Source organism: Ranitomeya variabilis, chromosome 3 (genome assembly GCF_051348905.1).
Source record: "Ranitomeya variabilis isolate aRanVar5 chromosome 3, aRanVar5.hap1, whole genome shotgun sequence".
In the NCBI taxonomy this organism is placed as follows: Eukaryota; Metazoa; Chordata; class Amphibia; order Anura; family Dendrobatidae; genus Ranitomeya; species Ranitomeya variabilis.
This window is the reverse complement of record NC_135234.1, coordinates 780,123,580-780,147,055: the sequence shown is the minus strand read 5'-3', so window position 1 is coordinate 780,147,055 and position 23,476 is coordinate 780,123,580. Positions and strand designations below refer to the sequence as shown.

General features: G+C 44.9%; 1 protein-coding gene across 3 annotated transcripts in view; it reads left to right on the top strand.

Moving 5' to 3' along the window:
* Positions 1-21,847, top strand: part of LOC143817494 (uncharacterized) — a 37,567-nt gene extending 15,720 nt beyond the window's left edge. For 2 of the 3 annotated variants that reach the window (XM_077298960.1, XM_077298958.1), the window contains exons 4-7: positions 13,146-13,334; positions 13,844-14,536; positions 14,707-15,399; positions 16,478-21,847. In XM_077298960.1, coding sequence (XP_077155075.1) covers positions 13,146-13,334; positions 13,844-14,536; positions 14,707-15,399; positions 16,478-17,421 — 2,519 coding nt within the window. In that variant the 3' untranslated portion in view covers positions 17,422-21,847. The remainder of the gene's footprint in view (positions 1-13,145; positions 13,335-13,843; positions 14,537-14,706; positions 15,400-16,477) is intronic. The other variant, XM_077298959.1, reaches the window with a different exon arrangement.
* The last annotated feature ends 1,629 nt before the right edge of the window (positions 21,848-23,476 follow it).

Below are 23,476 nucleotides of genomic sequence, written 5' to 3'. Positions count from 1 at the left end.
TATCTGTATCTGATCTATAGACGTCACTTATCTGCTCCATCTATCTGCATCTGATCTATAGATCCGTCACTTATCTGCTCCATCTATCTGTATCTGATCTATAGACGTCACTTATCTGCTCCATCTATCTGTATCTGATCTATAGACGTCACTTATCTGCTCCATCTATCTGTATCTGATCTATAGATCCGTCACTTATCTGCTCCATCTCTCTGTATCTGATCTATAGATCCGTCACTTATCTGCTCCATCTCTCTGTATCTGATCTATAGATCCGTCACTTATCTGCTCCATCTCTCTGTATCTGATCTATAGACGTCACTTATCTGCTCCATCTATCTGTATCTGATCTATAGATCCGTCACTTATCTGCTCCATCTCTCTGTATCTGATCTATAGACGTCACTTATCTGCTCCATCTCTCTGTATCTGATCTATAGACGTCACTTATCTGCTCCATCTATCTGTATCTGATCTATAGACGTCACTTATCTGCCCCATCTATCTGTATCTGATCTATAGATCCGTCACTTATCTGCTCCATCTATCTGTATCTGATCTATAGACGTCACTTATCTGCTCCATCTATCTGTATCTGATCTATAGACGTCACTTATCTGCTCCATCTATCTGTATCTGATCTATAGACGTCACTTATCTGCTCCATCTATCTGTATCTGATCTATAGATCCGTCACTTATCTGCTCCATCTATCTGTATCTGATCTATAGACGTCACTTATCTGCTCCATCTATCTGTATCTGATCTATAGATCCGTCACTTATCTGCTCCATCTATCTGTATCTGATCTATAGATCCGTCACTTATCTCCTCCATCTATCTGTATCTGATCTATAGATCCGTCACTTATCTGCTCCATCTATCTGTATCTGATCTATAGACGTCACTTATCTGCTCCATCTATCTGCATCTGATCTATAGATCCGTCACTTATCTGCTCCATCTATCTGTATCTGATCTATAGATCCGTCACTTATCTCCTCCATCTATCTGTATCTGATCTATAGATCCGTCACTTATCTGCTCCATCTATCTGTATCTGATCTATAGATCCGTCACTTATCTGCTCCATCTATCTGTATCTGATCTATAGACGTCACTTATCTGCTCCATCTATCTGTATCTGATCTATAGATCCGTCACTTATCTGCTCCATCTATCTGTATCTGATCTATAGATCCGTCACTTATCTGCTCCATCTATCTGTATCTGATCTATAGACGTCACTTATCTGCTCCATCTATCTGTATCTGATCTATAGATCCGTCACTTATCTGCTCCATCTATCTGTATCTGATCTATAGATCCGTCACTTATCTGCTCCATCTCTCTGTATCTGATCTATAGATCCGTCACTTATCTGCTCCATCTCTCTGTATCTGATCTATAGATCCGTCACTTATCTGCTCCATCTATCTGTATCTGATCTATAGATCCGTCACTTATCTGCTCCATCTATCTGTATCTGATCTATAGATCCGTCACTTATCTCCTCCATCTAGCTGTATCTGATCTATAGACGTCACTTATCTGCTCCATCTATCTGTATCTGATCTATAGACGTCACTTATCTGCTCCATCTATCTGTATCTGATCTATAGATCCGTCACTTATCTGCTCCATCTATCTGTATCTGATCTATAGACGTCACTTATCTCCTCCATCTATCTGTATCTGATCTATAGATCCGTCACTTATCTGCTCCATCTATCTGTATCTGATCTATAGACGTCACTTATCTGCTCCATCTATCTGTATCTGATCTATAGATCCGTCACTTATCTGCTCCATCTATCTGTATCTGATCTATAGACGTCACTTATCTGCTCCATCTATCTGTATCTGATCTATAGATCCGTCACTTATCTCCTCCATCTATCTGCATCTGATCTATAGATCCGTCACTTATCTGCTCCATCTATCTGTATCTGATCTATAGATCCGTCACTTATCTGCTCCATCTATCTGTATCTGATCTATAGATCCGTCACTTATCTGCTCCATCTATCTGTATCTGATCTATAGATCCGTCACTTATCTGCTCCATCTCTCTGTATCTGATCTATAGATCCGTCACTTATCTGCTCCATCTCTCTGTATCTGATCTATAGATCCGTCACTTATCTGCTCCATCTATCTGTATCTGATCTATAGACGTCACTTATCTGCTCCATCTATCTGTATCTGATCTATAGATCCGTCACTTATCTGCTCCATCTATCTGTATCTGATCTATAGATCCGTCACTTATCTGCTCCATCTATCTGTATCTGATCTATAGATCCGTCACTTATCTGCTCCATCTATCTGTATCTGATCTATAGATCCGTCACTTATCTGCTCCATCTATCTGTATCTGATCTATAGATCCGTCACTTATCTGCTCCATCTATCTGTATCTGATCTATAGATCCGTCACTTATCTGCTCCATCTCTCTGTATCTGATCTATAGACGTCACTTATCTGCTCCATCTCTCTGTATCTGATCTATAGATCCGTCACTTATCTGCTCCATCTCTCTGTATCTGATCTATAGACGTCACTTATCTGCTCCATCTATCTGCATCTGATCTATAGATCCGTCACTTATCTGCTCCATCTATCTGTATCTGATCTATAGATCCGTCACTTATCTGCTCCATCTATCTGCATCTGATCTATAGATCCGTCACTTATCTGCTCCATCTATCTGTATCTGATCTATAGATCCGTCACTTATCTGCTCCATCTATCTGTATCTGATCTATAGATCCGTCACTTATCTGCTCCATCTATCTGCATCTGATCTATAGATCCGTCACTTATCTGCTCCATCTATCTGTATCTGATCTATAGACGTCACTTATCTGCTCCATCTATCTGTATCTGATCTATAGACGTCACTTATCTGCTCCATCTATCTGTATCTGATCTATAGATCCGTCACTTATCTGCTCCATCTCTCTGTATCTGATCTATAGATCCGTCACTTATCTGCTCCATCTATCTGTATCTGATCTATAGACGTCACTTATCTGCTCCATCTATCTGTATCTGATCTATAGATCCGTCACTTATCTGCTCCATCTCTCTGTATCTGATCTATAGATCCGTCACTTATCTGCTCCATCTATCTGTATCTGATCTATAGATCCGTCACTTATCTGCTCCATCTATCTGTATCTGATCTATAGATCCGTCACTTATCTCCTCCATCTATCTGTATCTGATCTATAGATCCGTCACTTATCTGCTCCATCTATCTGCATCTGATCTATAGATCCGTCACTTATCTGCTCCATCTATCTGTATCTGATCTATAGATCCGTCACTTATCTGCTCCATCTATCTGTATCTGCTCTATAGACGTCACTTATCTGCTCCATCTATCTGTATCTGATCTATAGATCCGTCACTTATCTGCTCCATCTATCTGTATCTGATCTATAGATCCGTCACTTATCTGCTCCATCTATCTGTATCTGATCTATAGATCCGTCACTTATCTGCTCCATCTATCTGTATCTGATCTATAGACGTCACTTATCTGCTCCATCTATCTGTATCTGATCTATAGATCCGTCACTTATCTGCTCCATCTATCTATCTGATCTATAGATCCGTCACTTATCTGCTCCATCTATCTGTATCTGATCTATAGACGTCACTTATCTGCTCCATCTATCTGGATCTGATCTATAGATCCGTCACTTATCTGCTCCATCTATCTGTATCTGATCTATGGACGTCATTTATCTGCTCCATCTATCTGTATCTGATCTATAGATCCGTCACTTATCTGCTCCATCTATCTGTATCTGATCTATAGACGTCACTTATCTGCTCCATCTATCTGTATCTGATCTATAGACGTCACTTATCTGCTCCATCTATCTGTATCTGATCTATAGATCCGTCACTTATCTGCTCCATCTATCTGTATCTGATCTATAGACGTCACTTATCTGCTCCATCTATCTGTATCTGATCTATAGACGTCACTTATCTGCTCCATCTATCTGTATCTGATCTATAGATCCGTCACTTATCTGCTCCATCTATCTGTATCTGATCTATAGATCCGTCACTTATCTGCTCCATCTATCTGTATCTGATCTATAGATCCGTCACTTATCTGCTCCATCTATCTGTATCTGATCTATAGACGTCACTTATCTGCTCCATCTATCTGTATCTGATCTATAGATCCGTCACTTATCTGCTCCATCTATCTGTATCTGATCTATAGATCCGTCACTTATCTGCTCCATCTATCTGTATCTGATCTATAGATCCGTCACTTATCTGCTCCATCTATCTGTATCTGATCTATAGATCCGTCACTTATCTGCTCCATCTATCTGTATCTGATCTATAGATCCGTCACTTATCTGCTCCATCTATCTGTATCTGATCTATAGACGTCATTTATCTGCTCCATCTATCTGTATCTGATCTATAGATCCGTCACTTATCTGCTCCATCTATCTGCATCTGATCTATAGATCCGTCACTTATCTGCTCCATCTATCTATCTGATCTATAGATCCGTCACTTATCTGCTCCATCTATCTGTATCTGATCTATAGATCCGTCACTTATCTGCTCCATCTCTCTGTATCTGATCTATAGACGTCACTTATCTGCTCCATCTATCTGTATCTGATCTATAGATCCGTCACTTATCTCCTCCATCTATCTGTATCTGATCTATAGATCCGTCACTTATCTGCTCCATCTATCTGTATCTGATCTATAGATCCGTCACTTATCTGCTCCATCTATCTGTATCTGATCTATAGACGTCACTTATCTGCTCCATCTATCTGTATCTGATCTATAGATCCGTCACTTATCTGCTCCATCTATCTGTATCTGATCTATAGATCCGTCACTTATCTGCTCCATCTATCTGTATCTGATCTATAGACGTCACTTATCTGCTCCATCTATCTGTATCTGATCTATAGATCCGTCACTTATCTGCTCCATCTATCTGTATCTGATCTATAGACGTCACTTATCTGCTCCATCTATCTGTATCTGATCTATAGATCCGTCACTTATCTGCTCCATCTATCTGTATCTGATCTATAGATCCGTCACTTATCTGCTCCATCTATCTGTATCTGATCTATAGATCCGTCACTTATCTGCTCCATCTATCTGTATCTGATCTATAGATCCGTCACTTATCTGCTCCATCTATCTGTATCTGATCTATAGACGTCACTTATCTGCTCCATCTATCTGTATCTGATCTATAGATCCGTCACTTATCTGCTCCATCTATCTGTATCTGATCTATAGACGTCACTTATCTGCTCCATCTATCTGTATCTGATCTATAGATCCGTCACTTATCTGCTCCATCTATCTGTATCTGATCTATAGACGTCACTTATCTGCTCCATCTCTCTGTATCTGATCTATAGATCCGTCACTTATCTGCTCCATCTATCTGTTTCTGATCTATAGACGTCACTTATCTGCTCCATCTATCTGTATCTGATCTATAGATCCGTCACTTATCTGCTCCATCTATCTGTATCTGATCTATAGATCCGTCACTTATCTGCTCCATCTATCTGTATCTGATCTATAGACGTCACTTATCTGCTCCATCTATCTGTATCTGATCTATAGATCCGTCACTTATCTGCTCCATCTATCTGTATCTGATCTATAGACGTCACTTATCTGCTCCATCTATCTGTATCTGATCTATAGATCCGTCACTTATCTGCTCCATCTATCTGTATCTGATCTATAGATCCGTCACTTATCTGCTCCATCTATCTGTGTCTGATCTATAGACGTCACTTATCTGCTCCATCTATCTGTATCTGATCTATAGATCCGTCATTTATCTGCTCCATCTATCTGTATCTGATCTATAGATCCGTCACTTATCTGCTCCATCTATCTGTATCTGATCTATAGATCCGTCACTTATCTGCTCCATCTATCTGTATCTGATCTATAGACGTCACTTATCTGCTCCATCTCTCTGTATCTGATCTATAGACGTCACTTATCTGCTCCATCTATCTGTATCTGATCTATAGACTTCACTTATCTGCTCCATCTATCTGTATCTGATCTATAGATCCGTCACTTATCTGCTCCATCTATCTGTATCTGATCTATAGATCCGTCACTTATCTGCTCCATCTATCTGTATCTGATCTATAGATCCGTCACTTATCTGCTCCATCTATCTGTATCTGATCTATAGATCCGTCACTTATCTGCTCCATCTATCTGTATCTGATCTATAGATCCGTCACTTATCTGCTCCATCTATCTGTATCTGATCTATAGATCCGTCACTTATCTGCTCCATCTATCTGTATCTGATCTATAGATCCGTCATTTATCTGCTCCATCTATCTGGATCTGATCTTTAGATCCGTCACTTAACTGCTCCATCTATCTGTATCTGATCTATAGACGTCACTTATCTGCTCCATCTATCTGTATCTGATCTATAGATCCGTCACTTATCTGCTCCATCTATCTGTATCTGATCTATAGATCCGTCACTTATCTGCTCCATCTATCTGTATCTGATCTATAGACGTCACTTATCTGCTCCATCTCTCTGTATCTGATCTATAGATCCGTCACTTATCTGCTCCATCTATCTGTATCTGATCTATAGACGTCACTTATCTGCTCCATCTATCTGTATCTGATCTATAGATCCGTCACTTATCTGCTCCATCTATCTGTATCTGATCTATAGACGTCACTTATCTGCTCCATCTATCTGTATCTGATCTATAGACGTCACTTATCTGCTCCATCTATCTGTATCTGATCTATAGACGTCACTTATCTGCTCCATCTATCTGTATCTGATCTATAGATCCGTCACTTATCTGCTCCATCTATCTGTATCTGATCTATAGATCCGTCACTTATCTGCTCCATCTATCTATCTGATCTCTAGACGTCACTTATCTGCTCCATCTATCTGTATCTGATCTATAGATCCGTCACTTATCTGCTCCATCTATCTGTATCTGATCTATAGATCCGTCACTTATCTGCTCCATCTATCTGTATCTGATCTATAGACGTCACTTATCTGCTCCATCTCTCTGTATCTGATCTATAGATCCGTCACTTATCTGCTCCATCTATCTGTATCTGATCTATAGATCCGTCACTTATCTGCTCCATCTATCTGTATCTGATCTATAGACGTCACTTATCTGCTCCATCTATCTGTATCTGATCTATAGATCCGTCACTTATCTGCTCCATCTATCTGTATCTGATCTATAGACGTCACTTATCTGCTCCATCTATCTGTATCTGATCTATAGATCCGTCACTTATCTGCTCCATCTATCTGTATCTGATCTATAGATCCGTCACTTATCTGCTCCATCTATCTGTGTCTGATCTATAGACGTCACTTATCTGCTCCATCTATCTGTATCTGATCTATAGATCCGTCACTTATCTGCTCCATCTATCTGTATCTGATCTATAGATCCGTCACTTATCTGCTCCATCTATCTGTGTCTGATCTATAGACGTCACTTATCTGCTCCATCTATCTGTATCTGATCTATAGATCCGTCATTTATCTGCTCCATCTATCTGTATCTGATCTATAGATCCGTCACTTATCTGCTCCATCTATCTGTGTCTGATCTATAGACGTCACTTATCTGCTCCATCTATCTGTATCTGATCTATAGATCCGTCACTTATCTGCTCCATCTATCTGTATCTGATCTATAGATCCGTCACTTATCTGCTCCATCTATCTGTATCTGATCTATAGATCCGTCACTTATCTGCTCCATCTATCTGGATCTGATCTATAGATCCGTCACTTATCTGCTCCATCTATCTGTATCTGATCTATAGACGTCACTTATCTGCTCCATCTATCTGTATCTGATCTATAGATCCGTCACTTATCTGCTCCATCTATCTGTATCTGATCTATAGATCCGTCACGTATCTGCTCCATCTATCTGTATCTGATCTATAGATCCGTCACTTATCTGCTCCATCTATCTGTATCTGATCTATAGATCCGTCACTTATCTGCTCCATCTATCTGTATCTGATCTATAGATCCGTCACTTATCTGCTCCATCTATCTGTATCTGATCTATAGACGTCACTTATCTGCTCCATCTATCTGTATTTGATCTATAGACGTCACTTATCTGCTCCATCTATCTGTATCTGATCTATAGATCCGTCACTTATCTGCTCCATCTATCTGTATCTGATCTATAGATCCGTCATTTATCTCCTCCATCTATCTGTATCTGATCTATAGATCCGTCATTTATCTGCTCCATCTATCTGTATCTGATCTATAGACGTCACTTATCTGCTCCATCTATCTGTATCTGATCTATAGATCCGTCACTTATCTGCTCCATCTATCTGTATCTGATCTATAGATCCGTCACTTATCTGCTCCATCTATCTGTATCTGATCTATAGACGTCACTTATCTGCTCCATCTATCTGTATCTGATCTATAGACGTCACTTATCTGCTCCATCTATCTGTATCTGATCTATAGATCCGTCACTTATCTGCTCCATCTATCTGTATCTGATCTATAGATCCGTCACGTATCTGCTCCATCTATCTGTATCTGATCTATAGATCCGTCACTTATCTGCTCCATCTATCTGTATCTGATCTATAGATCCGTCACTTATCTGCTCCATCTATCTGTATCTGATCTATAGATCCGTCACTTATCTGCTCCATCTATCTGTATCTGATCTATAGACGTCACTTATCTGCTCCATCTATCTGTATCTGATCTATAGATCCGTCACTTATCTGCTCCATCTATCTGTATCTGATCTATAGATCCGTCACTTATCTGCTCCATCTATCTGTATCTGATCTATAGATCCGTCACTTATCTGCTCCATCTATCTGTATCTGATCTATAGACGTCACTTATCTGCTCCATCTATCTGTATCTGATCTATAGATCCGTCACTTATCTGCTCCATCTATCTGTTTCTGATCTATAGACGTCACTTATCTGCTCCATCTATCTGTATCTGATCTATAGATCCGTCACTTATCTGCTCCATCTATCTGTATCTGATCTATAGATCCGTCACTTATCTGCTCCATCTATCTGTATCTGATCTATAGACGTCACTTATCTGCTCCATCTATCTGTATCTGATCTATAGATCCGTCACTTATCTGCTCCATCTATCTGTATCTGATCTATAGACGTCACTTATCTGCTCCATCTATCTGTATCTGATCTATAGATCCGTCACTTATCTGCTCCATCTATCTGTATCTGATCTATAGATCCGTCACTTATCTGCTCCATCTATCTGTGTCTGATCTATAGACGTCACTTATCTGCTCCATCTATCTGTATCTGATCTATAGATCCGTCATTTATCTGCTCCATCTATCTGTATCTGATCTATAGATCCGTCACTTATCTGCTCCATCTATCTGTATCTGATCTATAGACGTCACTTATCTGCTCCATCTATCTGTATCTGATCTATAGACTTCACTTATCTGCTCCATCTATCTGTATCTGATCTATAGATCCGTCACTTATCTGCTCCATCTATCTGTATCTGATCTATAGATCCGTCACTTATCTGCTCCATCTATCTGTATCTGATCTATAGATCCGTCACTTATCTGCTCCATCTATCTGTATCTGATCTATAGATCCGTCACTTATCTGCTCCATCTATCTGTATCTGATCTATAGATCCGTCATTTATCTGCTCCATCTATCTGGATCTGATCTTTAGATCCGTCACTTAACTGCTCCATCTATCTGTATCTGATCTATAGACGTCACTTATCTGCTCCATCTATCTGTATCTGATCTATAGATCCGTCACTTATCTGCTCCATCTATCTGTATCTGATCTATAGATCCGTCACTTATCTGCTCCATCTATCTGTATCTGATCTATAGACGTCACTTATCTGCTCCATCTCTCTGTATCTGATCTATAGATCCGTCACTTATCTGCTCCATCTATCTGTATCTGATCTATAGACGTCACTTATCTGCTCCATCTATCTGTATCTGATCTATAGATCCGTCACTTATCTGCTCCATCTATCTGTATCTGATCTATAGATCCGTCACTTATCTGCTCCATCTATCTGTATCTGATCTATAGATCCGTCACTTATCTGCTCCATCTATCTGTATCTGATCTATAGATCCGTCACTTATCTGCTCCATCTATCTGTATCTGATCTATAGATCCGTCACTTATCTGCTCCATCTATCTGTATCTGATCTATAGATCCGTCACTTATCTGCTCCATCTATCTGTATCTGATCTATAGATCCGTCACTTATCTGCTCCATCTATCTGTATCTGATCTATAGATCCGTCACTTATCTGCTCCATCTATCTGTATCTGATCTATAGATCCGTCACTTATCTGCTCCATCTATCTGTATCTGATCTATAGATCCGTCGTCACTTATCTGCTCCATCTATCTGTATCTGATCTATAGACGTCACTTATCTGCTCCATCTATCTGTATCTGATCTATAGATCCGTCATTTATCTCCTCCATCTATCTGTATCTGATCTATAGATCCGTCATTTATCTGCTCCATCTATCTGTATCTGATCTATAGATCCGTCACTTATCTGCTCCATCTATCTGTATGTGATCTATAGATCCGTCACTTATCTGCTCCATCTATCTGTATCTGATCTTATCTGCTCCATCTATCTGTATCTGATCTATAGACGTCACTTATCTGCTCCATCTATCTGTATCTGATCTATAGATCCGTCACTTATCTGCTCCATCTATCTGTATCTGATCTATAGACGTCACTTATCTGCTCCATCTATCTGTATCTGATCTATAGATCCGTCACTTATCTGCTCCATCTCTCTGTATCTGATCTATAGACGTCACTTATCTGCTCCATCTATCTGTATCTGATCTATAGATCCGTCACTTATCTGCTCCATCTATCTGTATCTGATCTATAGATCCGTCACTTATCTGCTCCATCTATCTGTGTCTGATCTATAGACGTCACTTATCTGCTCCATCTATCTGTATCTGATCTATAGATCCGTCACTTATCTGCTCCATCTATCTGTATCTGATCTATAGATCCGTCACTTATCTGCTCCATCTATCTGTGTCTGATCTATAGACGTCACTTATCTGCTCCATCTATCTGTATCTGATCTATAGATCCGTCATTTATCTGCTCCATCTATCTGTGTCTGATCTATAGATCCGTCACTTATCTGCTCCATCTATCTGTGTCTGATCTATAGACGTCACTTATCTGCTCCATCTATCTGTATCTGATCTATAGATCCGTCACTTATCTGCTCCATCTATCTGTATCTGATCTATAGATCCGTCACTTATCTGCTCCATCTATCTGGATCTGATCTATAGATCCGTCACTTATCTGCTCCATCTATCTGTATGTGATCTATAGATCCGTCACTTATCTGCTCCATCTATCTGTATCTGATCTATAGACGTCACTTATCTGCCCCATCTATCTGTATCTGATCTATAGATCCGTCACTTATCTGCTCCATCTATCTGTATCTGATCTATAGATCCGTCACTTATCTGCTCCATCTATCTGTATCTGATCTATAGATCCGTCACTTATCTGCTCCATCTATCTGTATCTGATCTATAGACGTCACTTATCTGCTCCATCTATCTGTATCTGATCTATAGACGTCACTTATCTGCTCCATCTATCTGTATCTGATCTATAGATCCGTCACTTATCTGCTCCATCTATCTGTATCTGATCTATAGATCCGTCACTTATCTGCTCCATCTATCTGTATCTGATCTATAGATCCGTCACTTATCTGCTCCATCTATCTGTATCTGATCTATAGATCCGTCACTTATCTGCTCCATCTATCTGTATCTGATCTATAGACGTCACTTATCTGCTCCATCTATCTGTGTCTGATCTATAGATCCGTCACTTATCTGCCCCATCTATCTGTATTTGATCTATAGACGTCACTTATCTGCTCCATCTATCTGTATCTGATCTATAGACGTCACTTATCTGCTCCATCTATCTGTATCTGATCTATAGACGTCACTTATCTGCTCCATCTATCTGCATCTGATCTATAGATCCGTCACGTATCTGCTCCATCTATCTGTATCTGATCTATAGATCCGTCACTTATCTGCTCCATCTATCTGTATCTGATCTATAGATCCGTCACTTATCTGCTCCATCTATCTGTATCTGATCTATAGATCCGTCACTTATCTGCTCCATCTATCTGTATCTGATCTATAGACGTCACTTATCTGCTCCATCTATCTGTATCTGATCTATAGATCCGTCACTTATCTGCTCCATCTATCTGTATCTGATCTATAGATCCGTCACTTATCTGCTCCATCTATCTGTATCTGATCTATAGACGTCACTTATCTGCTCCATCTATCTGTATCTGATCTATAGATCCGTCACTTATCTGCTCCATCTATCTGTATCTGATCTATAGATCCGTCACTTATCTGCTCCATCTATCTGTGTCTGATCTATAGACGTCACTTATCTGCTCCATCTATCTGTATCTGATCTATAGACGTCACTTATCTGCTCCATCTATCTGTATCTGATCTATAGATCCGTCACTTATCTGCTCCATCTATCTGTATCTGATCTATAGACGTCACTTATCTGCTCCATCTATCTGTATCTGATCTATAGATCCGTCACTTATCTGCTCCATCTATCTGTATCTGATCTATAGATCCGTCACTTATCTGCTCCATCTATCTGTATCTGATCTATAGACGTCACTTATCTGCTCCATCTATCTGTATCTGATCTATAGATCCGTCACTTATCTGCTCCATCTATCTGTATCTGATCTATAGATCCGTCACTTATCTGCTCCATCTATCTGTATCTGATCTATAGACGTCACTTATCTGCTCCATCTATCTGTATCTGATCTATAGATCCGTCACTTATCTGCTCCATCTATCTATCTGATCTATAGATCCGTCACTTATCTGCTCCATCTATCTGTATCTGATCTATAGATCCGTCACTTATAAGAATGGAGGTTGTGATTCTGATTTCTCACTTTTTGTCCTCAGCTGAGAGATTTCAGCAGCAGCCGCCGCACAGTGAAGATTTGGGGATGAAGAGGTCGGGAAGTGACTGCTCCATCTCCGAGGAGAAGAGTTCACCGCGGATAAAGCAGCAGATCGGCTCCGGGAACCTGCAAGGAAATCTGCGGGGAGGAGATCAAGATGGCAGCCGCCCCGGCAGTGAGGAAGATGGTGGTAAGTCGTACGGCGTCCGCAGTGTCCAAACACTGGATCTAGTGTTATATTATAGTGTAACAGCAGAATAGTGACTGCAGCTCTGGAGGATAAGACATGATGTAACAGTAGAATAGTGACTGCAGCTCTGGAGGTGACTGGGGGATAAGACACGATGTAACAGCAGAATGAGTGCAGCTCCGGAGGTGACTGGGGGATAAGACAAGATGTAACAGCAGAATAGTGACTGCAGCTCCGGAGGTGACTGGGGGATAAGACATGATGTAACAGTAGAATAGTGACTGCAGCTCTGGAGGTGACTGGGGGATAAGACACGATGTAACAGCAGAATAGTGACTGCAGCTCTGGAGGTGACTGGAGGATAAGACACGATGTAACAGCAGAATAGTGAGTGCAGCTCTGGAAGTGACTGCAGGATAAGACACGGTGTAACAGCAGAATAGTGAGTGCAGCTCTGGAGGTGACTGGAGGACTAGACTGATCAGTGATTTACCCCGTTTATCATGCAGGGGCGGAACGTCTAATAAAGCCTGAAGAAGTGTCCAGAGATCCTCGGGGCGGCGAGTGGAAGCCGCCTTCACCAGGTAACAAAGGTCCTTGGAAGGTGGAGAGTCAGGACCCGAAGGACGATGGCGGCATCATCTGCCCGGACTGCGGTAAGACCTTCCGGTCTGCGCTGCTGTTTGCGGAGCACCAGAGGATGCACGCCGGAGGGCAGCCCTTCCCCTGCATTGAATGTGGCAAGAGCTTCAGCTACCGCTCCACCCTCCTCCGCCACCAGAAGTCTCGCTGCCTGAACGAGAACCTGAAGGTTCCCAGCGTGAGCCGCGTCCTCACCGACACCTCGGAGCTGGTTCAGAAATGTGGCCTCTGCACCGCCAAGTTCCGGGGCCTGAGCGAGCTGAGGAAACATCTGGCGAGTCATGTGAACGACGGCCGCTACACGTGCCAGGACTGCGGCCGCGACTTCAACTGCAACTACTTCTTGGTGAGGCACCAGAGGACGCACACGGGAGAGCAGCCCTTTAAGTGCAAGCTGTGCTGGCGAGGCTTCTCCCAGAGGGCGAGCCTGGTCATCCACATCAGGACTCACACCGGGGAGCGGCCGTACATCTGCTTCGTCTGCGGCCGAGCCTTCTATTCCCGCTCGGCCATGCTACGACACCAGCGCAGCCGCCATGACATCATGAAGAACTGCAAAGGTAGGTGCTGGCTGGGAGACGTGGTACATGGGGATCGGTGTGGGGGGATTCCTCCCGGCGTCTTGATTGGGCGGGCCATCATTTTGCACAGAAGTAAGATTGGCCCAGGCTTCTGGTTGTACATTAATCGATACATGGCGACCCGGTGACCCAGTATTTTTATTTTGCAGGTGATAAAAAAAGGACACCGGAGAGTCACAAGATCGCTCAGATGGGCGATGCGAACCCTGCAAGGACTGGCCCCTTACCCGACAGGACCCTGGCGGTGACCCTAGAAGGTCCAGTCCTGGATAAGAGAGCTGCGGTTCAGGGTGATGGGAAGGAGCAGAACGGTGGCGGTGAGGGGTCACAGCAGGCTCCTTACGACTATCGCACCTTCCTGGCAGCGCAGGAGAGTCTGCTCTGTAACGTCAGCATTCGCTCCTTAGAGTCCCGGCCCAGCTACCGCTGCGGCATCTGCCAGGTGCTCTGCCAAGACTCCGGGGAGATGAAGAGGCACCTGAAGACTCATGGCGGGGACCAGCGCTACTTGTGTCGCCAGTGCGGCCGCACCTTCACCAGTAACTTTTACCTGGTGCGGCACCAGAGGACACACACCGGCGAGCGGCCCTTCACCTGTCTGCAGTGCAACAAGAGCTTCAAGTGCAGCTCCGTCCTCCTCCGCCACCAGCGGATCCACTCCCCCGATCTGCCCTATCAGTGCGAGGTGTGCACCAAGGGCTTCTCCCAGAAGACCAGCCTCATCATCCACCTGAGGACCCACACCGGCGAGCGCCCCTATAGCTGCTGGGTCTGTGGCCGGAGCTTCTGCTCCCGCTCGGCACTGCTGCGTCACGAGCAGAATCACCTTCTCGAAGGACAAGGTGCGTGTGATCCCATGGCCATCAGCAAGCGTTCATCCCACGCACCCTCATACATAATATCCCTGGCCCATCTAGGGGGTTTACTGGATCCCTGGCCCATCTAGCGGGTTTACCAGATCCCTGGCCCATCTAGCGGGTTTACCAGATCCCTGGCCCATCTAGCGGGTTTACCAGATCCCTGGCCCATCTAGCGTGTTTCCCAGATCCCTGGCCCATCTAGCGTGTTTCCCAGATCCCTGGCCCATCTAGCGGGTTTACCAGATCCGTGGCCCATCTAGCGTGTTTACCAGATCCCTGGCCCATCTAGCGTGTTTACCAGATCCCTGGCCCATCTAGCGTGTTTACCAGATCCCTGGCCCATCTAGCGTGTTTACCAGATCCAAGGCCCATCTAGCGGGTTTACCAGATCCGTGGCCCATCTAGCGGGTTTACCAGATCCCTGGCCCATCTAGCGGGTTTACCAGATCCAAGGCCCATCTAGCGGGTTTCCCAGATCCCTGGCCTCTTCGCGGGCTTTTTCCCCATGTTTTAGCTCAGTGTTAGCTTCTTTAGACTGTTGACTGTAACAGATGAGTTCGGGGGTGAGAAGGATCGAACACTTCATTCTCATTGCTCGCTCCTTTTGATGCCTGGGTGAAGAGCTTCCTTGAGGTGCCGGGAGGTGCAGTAGTCTTCTCGCCTCATTAATAAGACGTACGTCTCTGACAAGCTGAGGTCTATATAGAGCAGGGGGTGATATTATGGTCTCGTGGGTTAATTTAATACCATTTCTGGGTCTAGTATGACAGGTTAATCATGCCCCTGGTGGTCTGGTGTGTTCATCTAAGTACCAGTGCTTGGGCTCCTAACACCTTGGTGGGTCAATAGAACAGCCCTGGTGGTCCAGTAAGTAATGTGACTACATCCCCGCTGGTCTAGTGGAGTGTTTAGCTGAGCACCGTATTTTCGGTGCAGTGGTTTGTAGATCTGTCCATCATGTCATCTTACTGGGCCGCGTAATGGTGACCGGTGCGTCATGTAAGAGTCCACGGCAAACGCAAATGTAAGTTGTCGTTTTTTGTTTTTTTTTCCTTCTAAGGTTCTGAGAAAATCTGCAAGAAAGGCGACAAACGGGAGAAGGATAAACCTTGTGTGAAGCAGGAGCCTGAGCACCAGGAGCAAGACGGGCAGCGGCCACATGCTGATAAAGCCACCGGGACCCAGGAAACACACGGGGAAGAGCGCAATAGTGACGGCAATCACGGAGATGTTAAAACAGAAGCCCCAAGCGAGGAGAAGTCGCCGCAGATGGAGCGGGAAGGGTGCAGCAGTTGCATCTGTCCAGTCTGTGGGAAGTTCTTCCGTTCGGAGTCTCTCCTCCATGAGCACCAGAAGATACACGAGGACGGCCCGTGCTATGTCTGCCCCGACTGTGGGAACGGCTTCGGGCACCGGTCGTCTCTCCTCCGCCACCGAAACTTGCACTGTAGACAGCAGCCGGGAATCATCTACCCTGAGCCGCTGATCTCTGTCTCTCCTGGGCAGCAAGTCCATAAGTGCGGCATCTGTCACCTGAACTTCTCCAGCTCCAAAGATCTGAGGCGACACCTGAGGAGCCACAAAGGAGACGGCACGTTCATGTGCCGCGAGTGCGGCCAGACCTTCAACTGCAACTTCTCACTGGTGCGGCACCAGAGGACACACACCGGCGAGCGGCCCTTCACCTGTCCGCAGTGCAACAAGAGCTTCAAGTGCAGCTCCGTCCTCCTCCGCCACCAGCGGATCCACACCGGGGAGCAGCCGTACCAGTGCGACGTGTGCCTGCGCTGCTTCTCCCAGAAGCCGAGCCTCATCAACCACCTGCGGACACACACCGGAGAGCGCCCCTTCAGCTGCCAGGTCTGTGGCCGGAGCTTCTGCTCTAGGTCCGCCCGGATGCGACACGAGCACACAAATCACCAGCATGACTCTAAGAACAAGGAGGCGGCGGTGTCAGAGGCAGCGGCGGGCGGAGGGGTCGGCGAGCTGCTGCCCCCGCTGTGATATCACCCCATCTAAACTCCACTTGTAGACCTAGGTTATACTTTTATTTAAGACTTTTGTTCTCTGTTGTTCCAAAAAATATAAACCCGAATTGTTTCATCCTAAATCTGTGCTCAGCGGCACAGAACGGGGGGAGTCGCTGCTGCACGTGCTCCATGCCTGAGAGCCCCGGAGTTGTCAGCTCTGCAGCCCCTTCACCCCAAATCTTCAGCCTTGAAGCGCACAAATCTCCGCATCACATCGAGTAACTGTGCAAACCCCCACTCCAGATGTACTGATCCAACCACATCGGGTCCACTCCACTCACATCCAGAGCTGCTGTTGTCACTGTCCAAAGCTCAGATGAACTAGAGGTGACTGGAGTATAAGACTTCAGGTAACCGCAGAATTGTGGCTGCAGCTCTGGATGTGTGTGGAGATAAAGACAAGATGGAACTTTGGAATAATAAAGGGAAGGATGTCCAGACTTCTGATCTATTATTTCCAGTATTCCTACTTTTAGGTATAACGTTCAGTCTAGAAGAGTGGCCAGAGCCTCGACTCCATGATATCATTTGCATTAAGATGAATGTGCTCCATTTACCAGCTTGTCACTGTAATGGCTGCAATGTGACACCACGTGCATATATGGGGGTCTGCAGCTCGCCCCCCATAGCGATATGTCAATCGGCACCACGTATTCTCCAAGCATTATAGTGGTCAGTGTAGACACGAAGACCAGAAGAAATCGGCTCCTTGGCGCAGGCGACTGCACATATGGCCCTGAACTAACACCAGATGAGCGTAGCTCACGTTAATTTTACTCTTAATTTATTTTTATTATTTCTTGGGTTTGGGAAACACAGTTTGGCCACTCTTGTCTGGTGCAATACAAGGGATCAGTGCGGAATCTCACCTTGTCTCATCTCTCTTCGATATCAGGACCATTGCATTTGCATTCACTAGGACCCCAGCTCAGCAGGTGGTCAGTCTGTGTCCTGTACTGCTGCCGGCACCTTGTCTCCACCGTCTGAGCACGTTAGGGGCCCGCCAGAGCCACACTGCTATGTCCTAGGTTGGGTCACAGTCATCTTCTACCCAGACGGCTCTGACTGATCCCCAGGATTGGCAGTAACCTCTTTTTCGGCTAGCATCCCCCCAAATCTTGGTACATTATTTTTGTTCACCTTTCCTCTCTTCTGAGTCGAGGTTCTCCATTCTGGCCCACAAAACCCCCCCAGTTTTTTTTTTATTTTTATTGTTATTAATTTATATAGTACCATTAATTCCATGGTCTGTACATTAGACTGGGTTACATCAAAATACAAATATCACTTACAGTAAACAAAACTAACAATGACAGAGGGAAGAGGGGTTGCAGTAGCTCCAATGGTGTTGAGGTGGCCGTGTGGTCAGTGCAGACTGTAAGCTTTTTTTTGAAGAGATGGGTTTTCAGGTTCCGTTTGATGGATCCAAATGTGGTGGATAATCGGACGTGTTGGGGCAGAGAATTCCAGAGGATGGGGGATATTCGGGAGAAGTCTTGGAGGCGATTGAGTGAGGAGCGAATAAGCGTGGAGGAGAGAAGGAGGTCTTGGGAGGACCAGAGATTACGTGAGGGAAGATATTGAGAGATTAGTTCAGAGATATATGGAGGAGACAGGTTATGGATGGCTTTGTAGGTCAGTGTTAGTAGTTTAAATTGGATACGCTGGGAAATTGGGAGCCAGTGAAGGGATTTGCAAAGAGGGGAAGCGGAGGAGTAGCGAGGACAGAGATGGATTAGTCGGGCAGCAGAGTTAAGGATGGACTGGAGGGGTGCGAGAGTGTTAGAAGGCAGGCCATAAAAGAGGATGTTGCAGTAGTCGAGGCGGGAGATGATTAGGGCATGCACAAGCACTTTGGTAGAGTGTGGGTTGAGGAAAGGACGGATTCTGGAGATATTTTTTAGCTGAAGGCGACAGGAGGTGGCGAGAGCTTGGATGTGTGGTTTGAAGGACAGGGCAGAGTCAAGGGTTACTCTGGGGCAGCGGATTACTGGGACAGGGGAAAGTGTGAATTCATTTATTGTGATAGATAGATCAGGTAGGGACGGTGTGCGAAATGGAGGAAATATGATTAGTTCAGATTTGTCCACATTGTGTTTGAGAAAGCGAGAGGAGAAGAAGGAGGATATGGCTGATAGACACACCAGGATTCTGGAGAGCAGAGAGGTGACGTCTGGGCCAGAGAGGTAGATCTGAGTGTCATCAGCATATAGATGGTACTGGAAGCCATAGGACCTTATGAGTTGTCCCAGGCCGAGTGTATAGATTGAGAAGAGAAGGGGTTCTAGGACAGAGCCTTGGGGGACTGCAACAGAGAGAGGGCGAGATGAAGAGGTAGTGTGGGAGTAGGAAATGCTAAATGTGCGGTTGGTAACTAATGAGGAGGTCCAGGATAGGGCAAGGTATTTGACACCAAAGGAGGAGAGGATCTGTAGTAGGAGGCAGTGGTCAACTGTGTTGAAGGCAGAGGACAGGTCTAGGAGGAGGAGTATTGAGAATTGTCTGTTAGCTTTGGTTGTAAGTTGTTCGTAAGTTTGCTCAGCGCAGTCTCAGTGGAATGGTGGGGACGGAGGCCAGATTGTAGGTTGTCGAAGAGAGCGTTAGATGCAAGGTGAGAGGAAAGTTCAGCACGGACATGCTGCTCCAGGAGTTTGGATGTGTATGGGAGCAGCAGTATTGGGTGATAGCTGGACATAGTGGTTGGGTCGAGGGTTGGTTTTTTGAGGATAGGTGTGATTGTGGCATGTTTGAAAGCAGAGGGGAAGGTATCAAGTTAGTGATAGATTGAAGAGATGGGTTAGGGATGTGATTATTGTAGTGGTGAGGTTGGGGAGGAGGTGGGATGGGGTCAAGTGCACAAGTGGTGAGGTGTGATATGGAGAGATGAGCAAGCTGTCTTTCAGTGATTTTGGAGAGGGAAGTTATGGGGTTAGGGCATTGGTCTGGTATACAAAGGGGTTGTGGTGGTCGGGCAACAACGACTTGCCTTGTTTGGTGTCACGGATCCCACCGTGCTGCCACCAATTTGTCACGTACCCACTTCTCAGCACGCGACTTGGGGTTGTGCCTGCAAGGGTTAATCTATCTTCCCTCTCTGTCCAGCATTCAACCTCTGTCCTATGCTGTAATGGGAGCATAAATCACACACCGACCCAGGCCACACACCCGCTCATACACGCTGCCACCACTCACCGAACACACGGGCGATGAGTCCCGGAAATATTACTACTACTGTCTGCCAATCATGAGGCTCACACAGTTTAAGGCTATGGATTCTTTACAACAAGCAGGGTTCAACTTGTTAAAGTTTTAGGATTTAATACAAAAAGGTACAGTGCTTACAATAAAAACGGTAAAAAAATATGGTAATAAAAAGACATACAAATAAGCAAAACAGGTGTAAGAATAAACAGGAGAAAACTTAAAGAAATAGCTAATTTTGTAGTCTGCTTTCTGCTCCCTGAGGGGGGACGAATATGGACTGGAACACATCAGCTCTGCTGCCCTCAATCTGTGAACAGCTTTGTATGCGTATAAGCCTAATTTATAGAGTTAACTTGGAGGTCAGATTTCTAGAACAGCCTCAGTTTATTATAATTGCTTGTTTTTGATTGGACCACAGCCGCTCCCCCAATGAATATATTATTTCCTCTTAAATTCTCTGTGTAAGTTCTCACAGATAGATAGCGTCAGGCTGTAATTGACATCTCCCTGCAAAAAAACTAGAAGGTGTGAAATGCTTCCCCTTCTTCCTGGTTCCCAGCAAAACCCCCTGGCGATATTGGAGACAGTAGACTGCTTGCTCAGGATACCATGTGTTGTGAGACCTACAGCCTTCAGAACAGATGTTATATTACTGCTAGTCACACAATAAACCTATACATATTTCACTACACACATACAGTATATACCTATATATATTTCACTACACCTCCCTCCTTATGAACGTGGTTGACTTGTAGGTCAGCTCCCGAGCATATCTGGTTCTGCCCCACCTTGGTGAGATAAACCATCAGCATTGCCATGATTGATTTCTCCTAGGTATTGTACTCCCTGCATGGCTACCTGACACTTCCACGGCTTAAGAGTAAGAACTGCAGTTTTAAGCCTTTGCAACACCTGAGAAAGATGTACGAGGTGTTCCTCCCAAGAATTACTAAAAATGGCTATATCATCGAGATAAGCAATGGCAAAATCATCAGATCCTTCCAATAAGTGATTGACCAACCTCTGGAGGGTCGCAGGGGCATTCTTCATACCAAAGGGCATCACCAGCTCAAACGGCCCGAATGGCGTTATAAAGGCAGACCTCTCCTGAGTTTCTCTGGTCAGGGGTATCTGCCAGTATCCCCTACTCAGGTCCATGATGGTGAGGTACGATGCTTTAGCTAGCTGCTCTAACAGCTCATCTATCCTCGGCATGGGGTAGAACTCACATGTAGTCAGTACATTTAATTTCCTGTAGTCTACACAGAACCGGGTAGTGCGGTCCTTTTTTGGAACAAGAACCACAGGCGAGGCCCAGGCACTCTGGGATTTTTGTATCACCTTGAGTTTCAGCATCTCCTCTACCTGTTCCCTCATGTGTGCCTTCACCTCTGCTGACACACGGTATGCAGACTGCCGTACTGGGGGATTAGTGCCAGTGTCCACATGGTGAGCTGCTAAGGCTACTTTCACACTAGCGTTAACTGCAATCCGTCACAATGCGTCGTTTTGCAGAAAAAACGCATCCTGCAAAAGTGCTTGCAGGATGAGTTTGTTCTCCATTGACTAACATTAGCGACGCATTGCGACGGATTGCCACACGTCGCAACCGTCGTTGTGTTGTGGCGGTCCGCCGGGAGCAAAAAAACGTTACATGTACCGACGCATACTGTGAAAAACAACGGAGGCAGCGGATGCAGTTTTACAACGCATCCGCTGCCCCATTGTGATGTCCGGGGAGGAGGGGGCGGAGTTCCGGCCGCGCATGGTCGGAAATGGCGGACACGACGCACAAAAAAAGCTACATGTAACGTTTTTTTGTGCAAACGGTCCGCCACAACACGACGCATCCGTCGCACGACATGCAACGTGTGGCAATGCATCGCAATGCGTCGCTAATGCAAGTGTATGGAGAAAAAACGCATCCTGCAGGCAATTTTGCAGGATGCGTTTTTTCTCCAAAACGACGCATTGCAACGTGCGTCGTACGACGCTAGTGTGAAAGTACCCTAAGCGCGTCCTCCCAGGCTGCCCTGTGAAGACTTCGGTGAACTCCCTGAGCGCCCCATCAGCTCAGACCTCTGACTGTGGGATAGCTCAGGGTTAAACTCTGCTGACTCCAGGGACTCCACGTACTGAGTCCCGGCCCCCACATCCAGTAACAGATCAGCCTCCCCCTCTTCAGGCTGGCTACACACAGGTAAGACACAGGTCTCCCTGGCATCATGAGACTTCAACATATTTACATAAAATACTTTCTGACGCTTTGCATGCTCATCTAGGGTCACCACATATTTAGCCGCTTGTGTACAGTATATGGTCCCTCCAATGTGGCCTGCAATTTCTGTAACATAAGGACCAACACCCAAACCTTCTGCCCCTCCTCATAGGCCCTCAGTCTGGCATTACGGTCGTACCAGACCTTCTGGCTGATTTGGGCCTGGGTCACGTTCTCATGGGCCAGGTTGCTCAGTTTTTGCATTCTCTTTCTGAGCCGCAGTACATATTCAACCACTGAGACTCCCGTAGTTTTTGGTTCGTCCTCCCAACAGTCCTTAATCAGATCAAGTGGCCCCCTGACCCTCCTCCCATAAACCAGTTCAAAGGGGGAGAATCCAGTAGACGCCTGGGGTACCTCTCTGTAGGCAAACAACAGATGGAGGAGGTACCGCTCCCAGTCTTTCCCTTCAGGCTCCACCAGCATTTTGAGCATTTGCTTTAATGTTCCATTAAAACGCTCGCAGAGTCCGTTGGTTTGGGGATGATAGGCGCTGGCCACAACATGCTGCACTTGTATCCTCTCACAGAGGCTTTCCATCAGC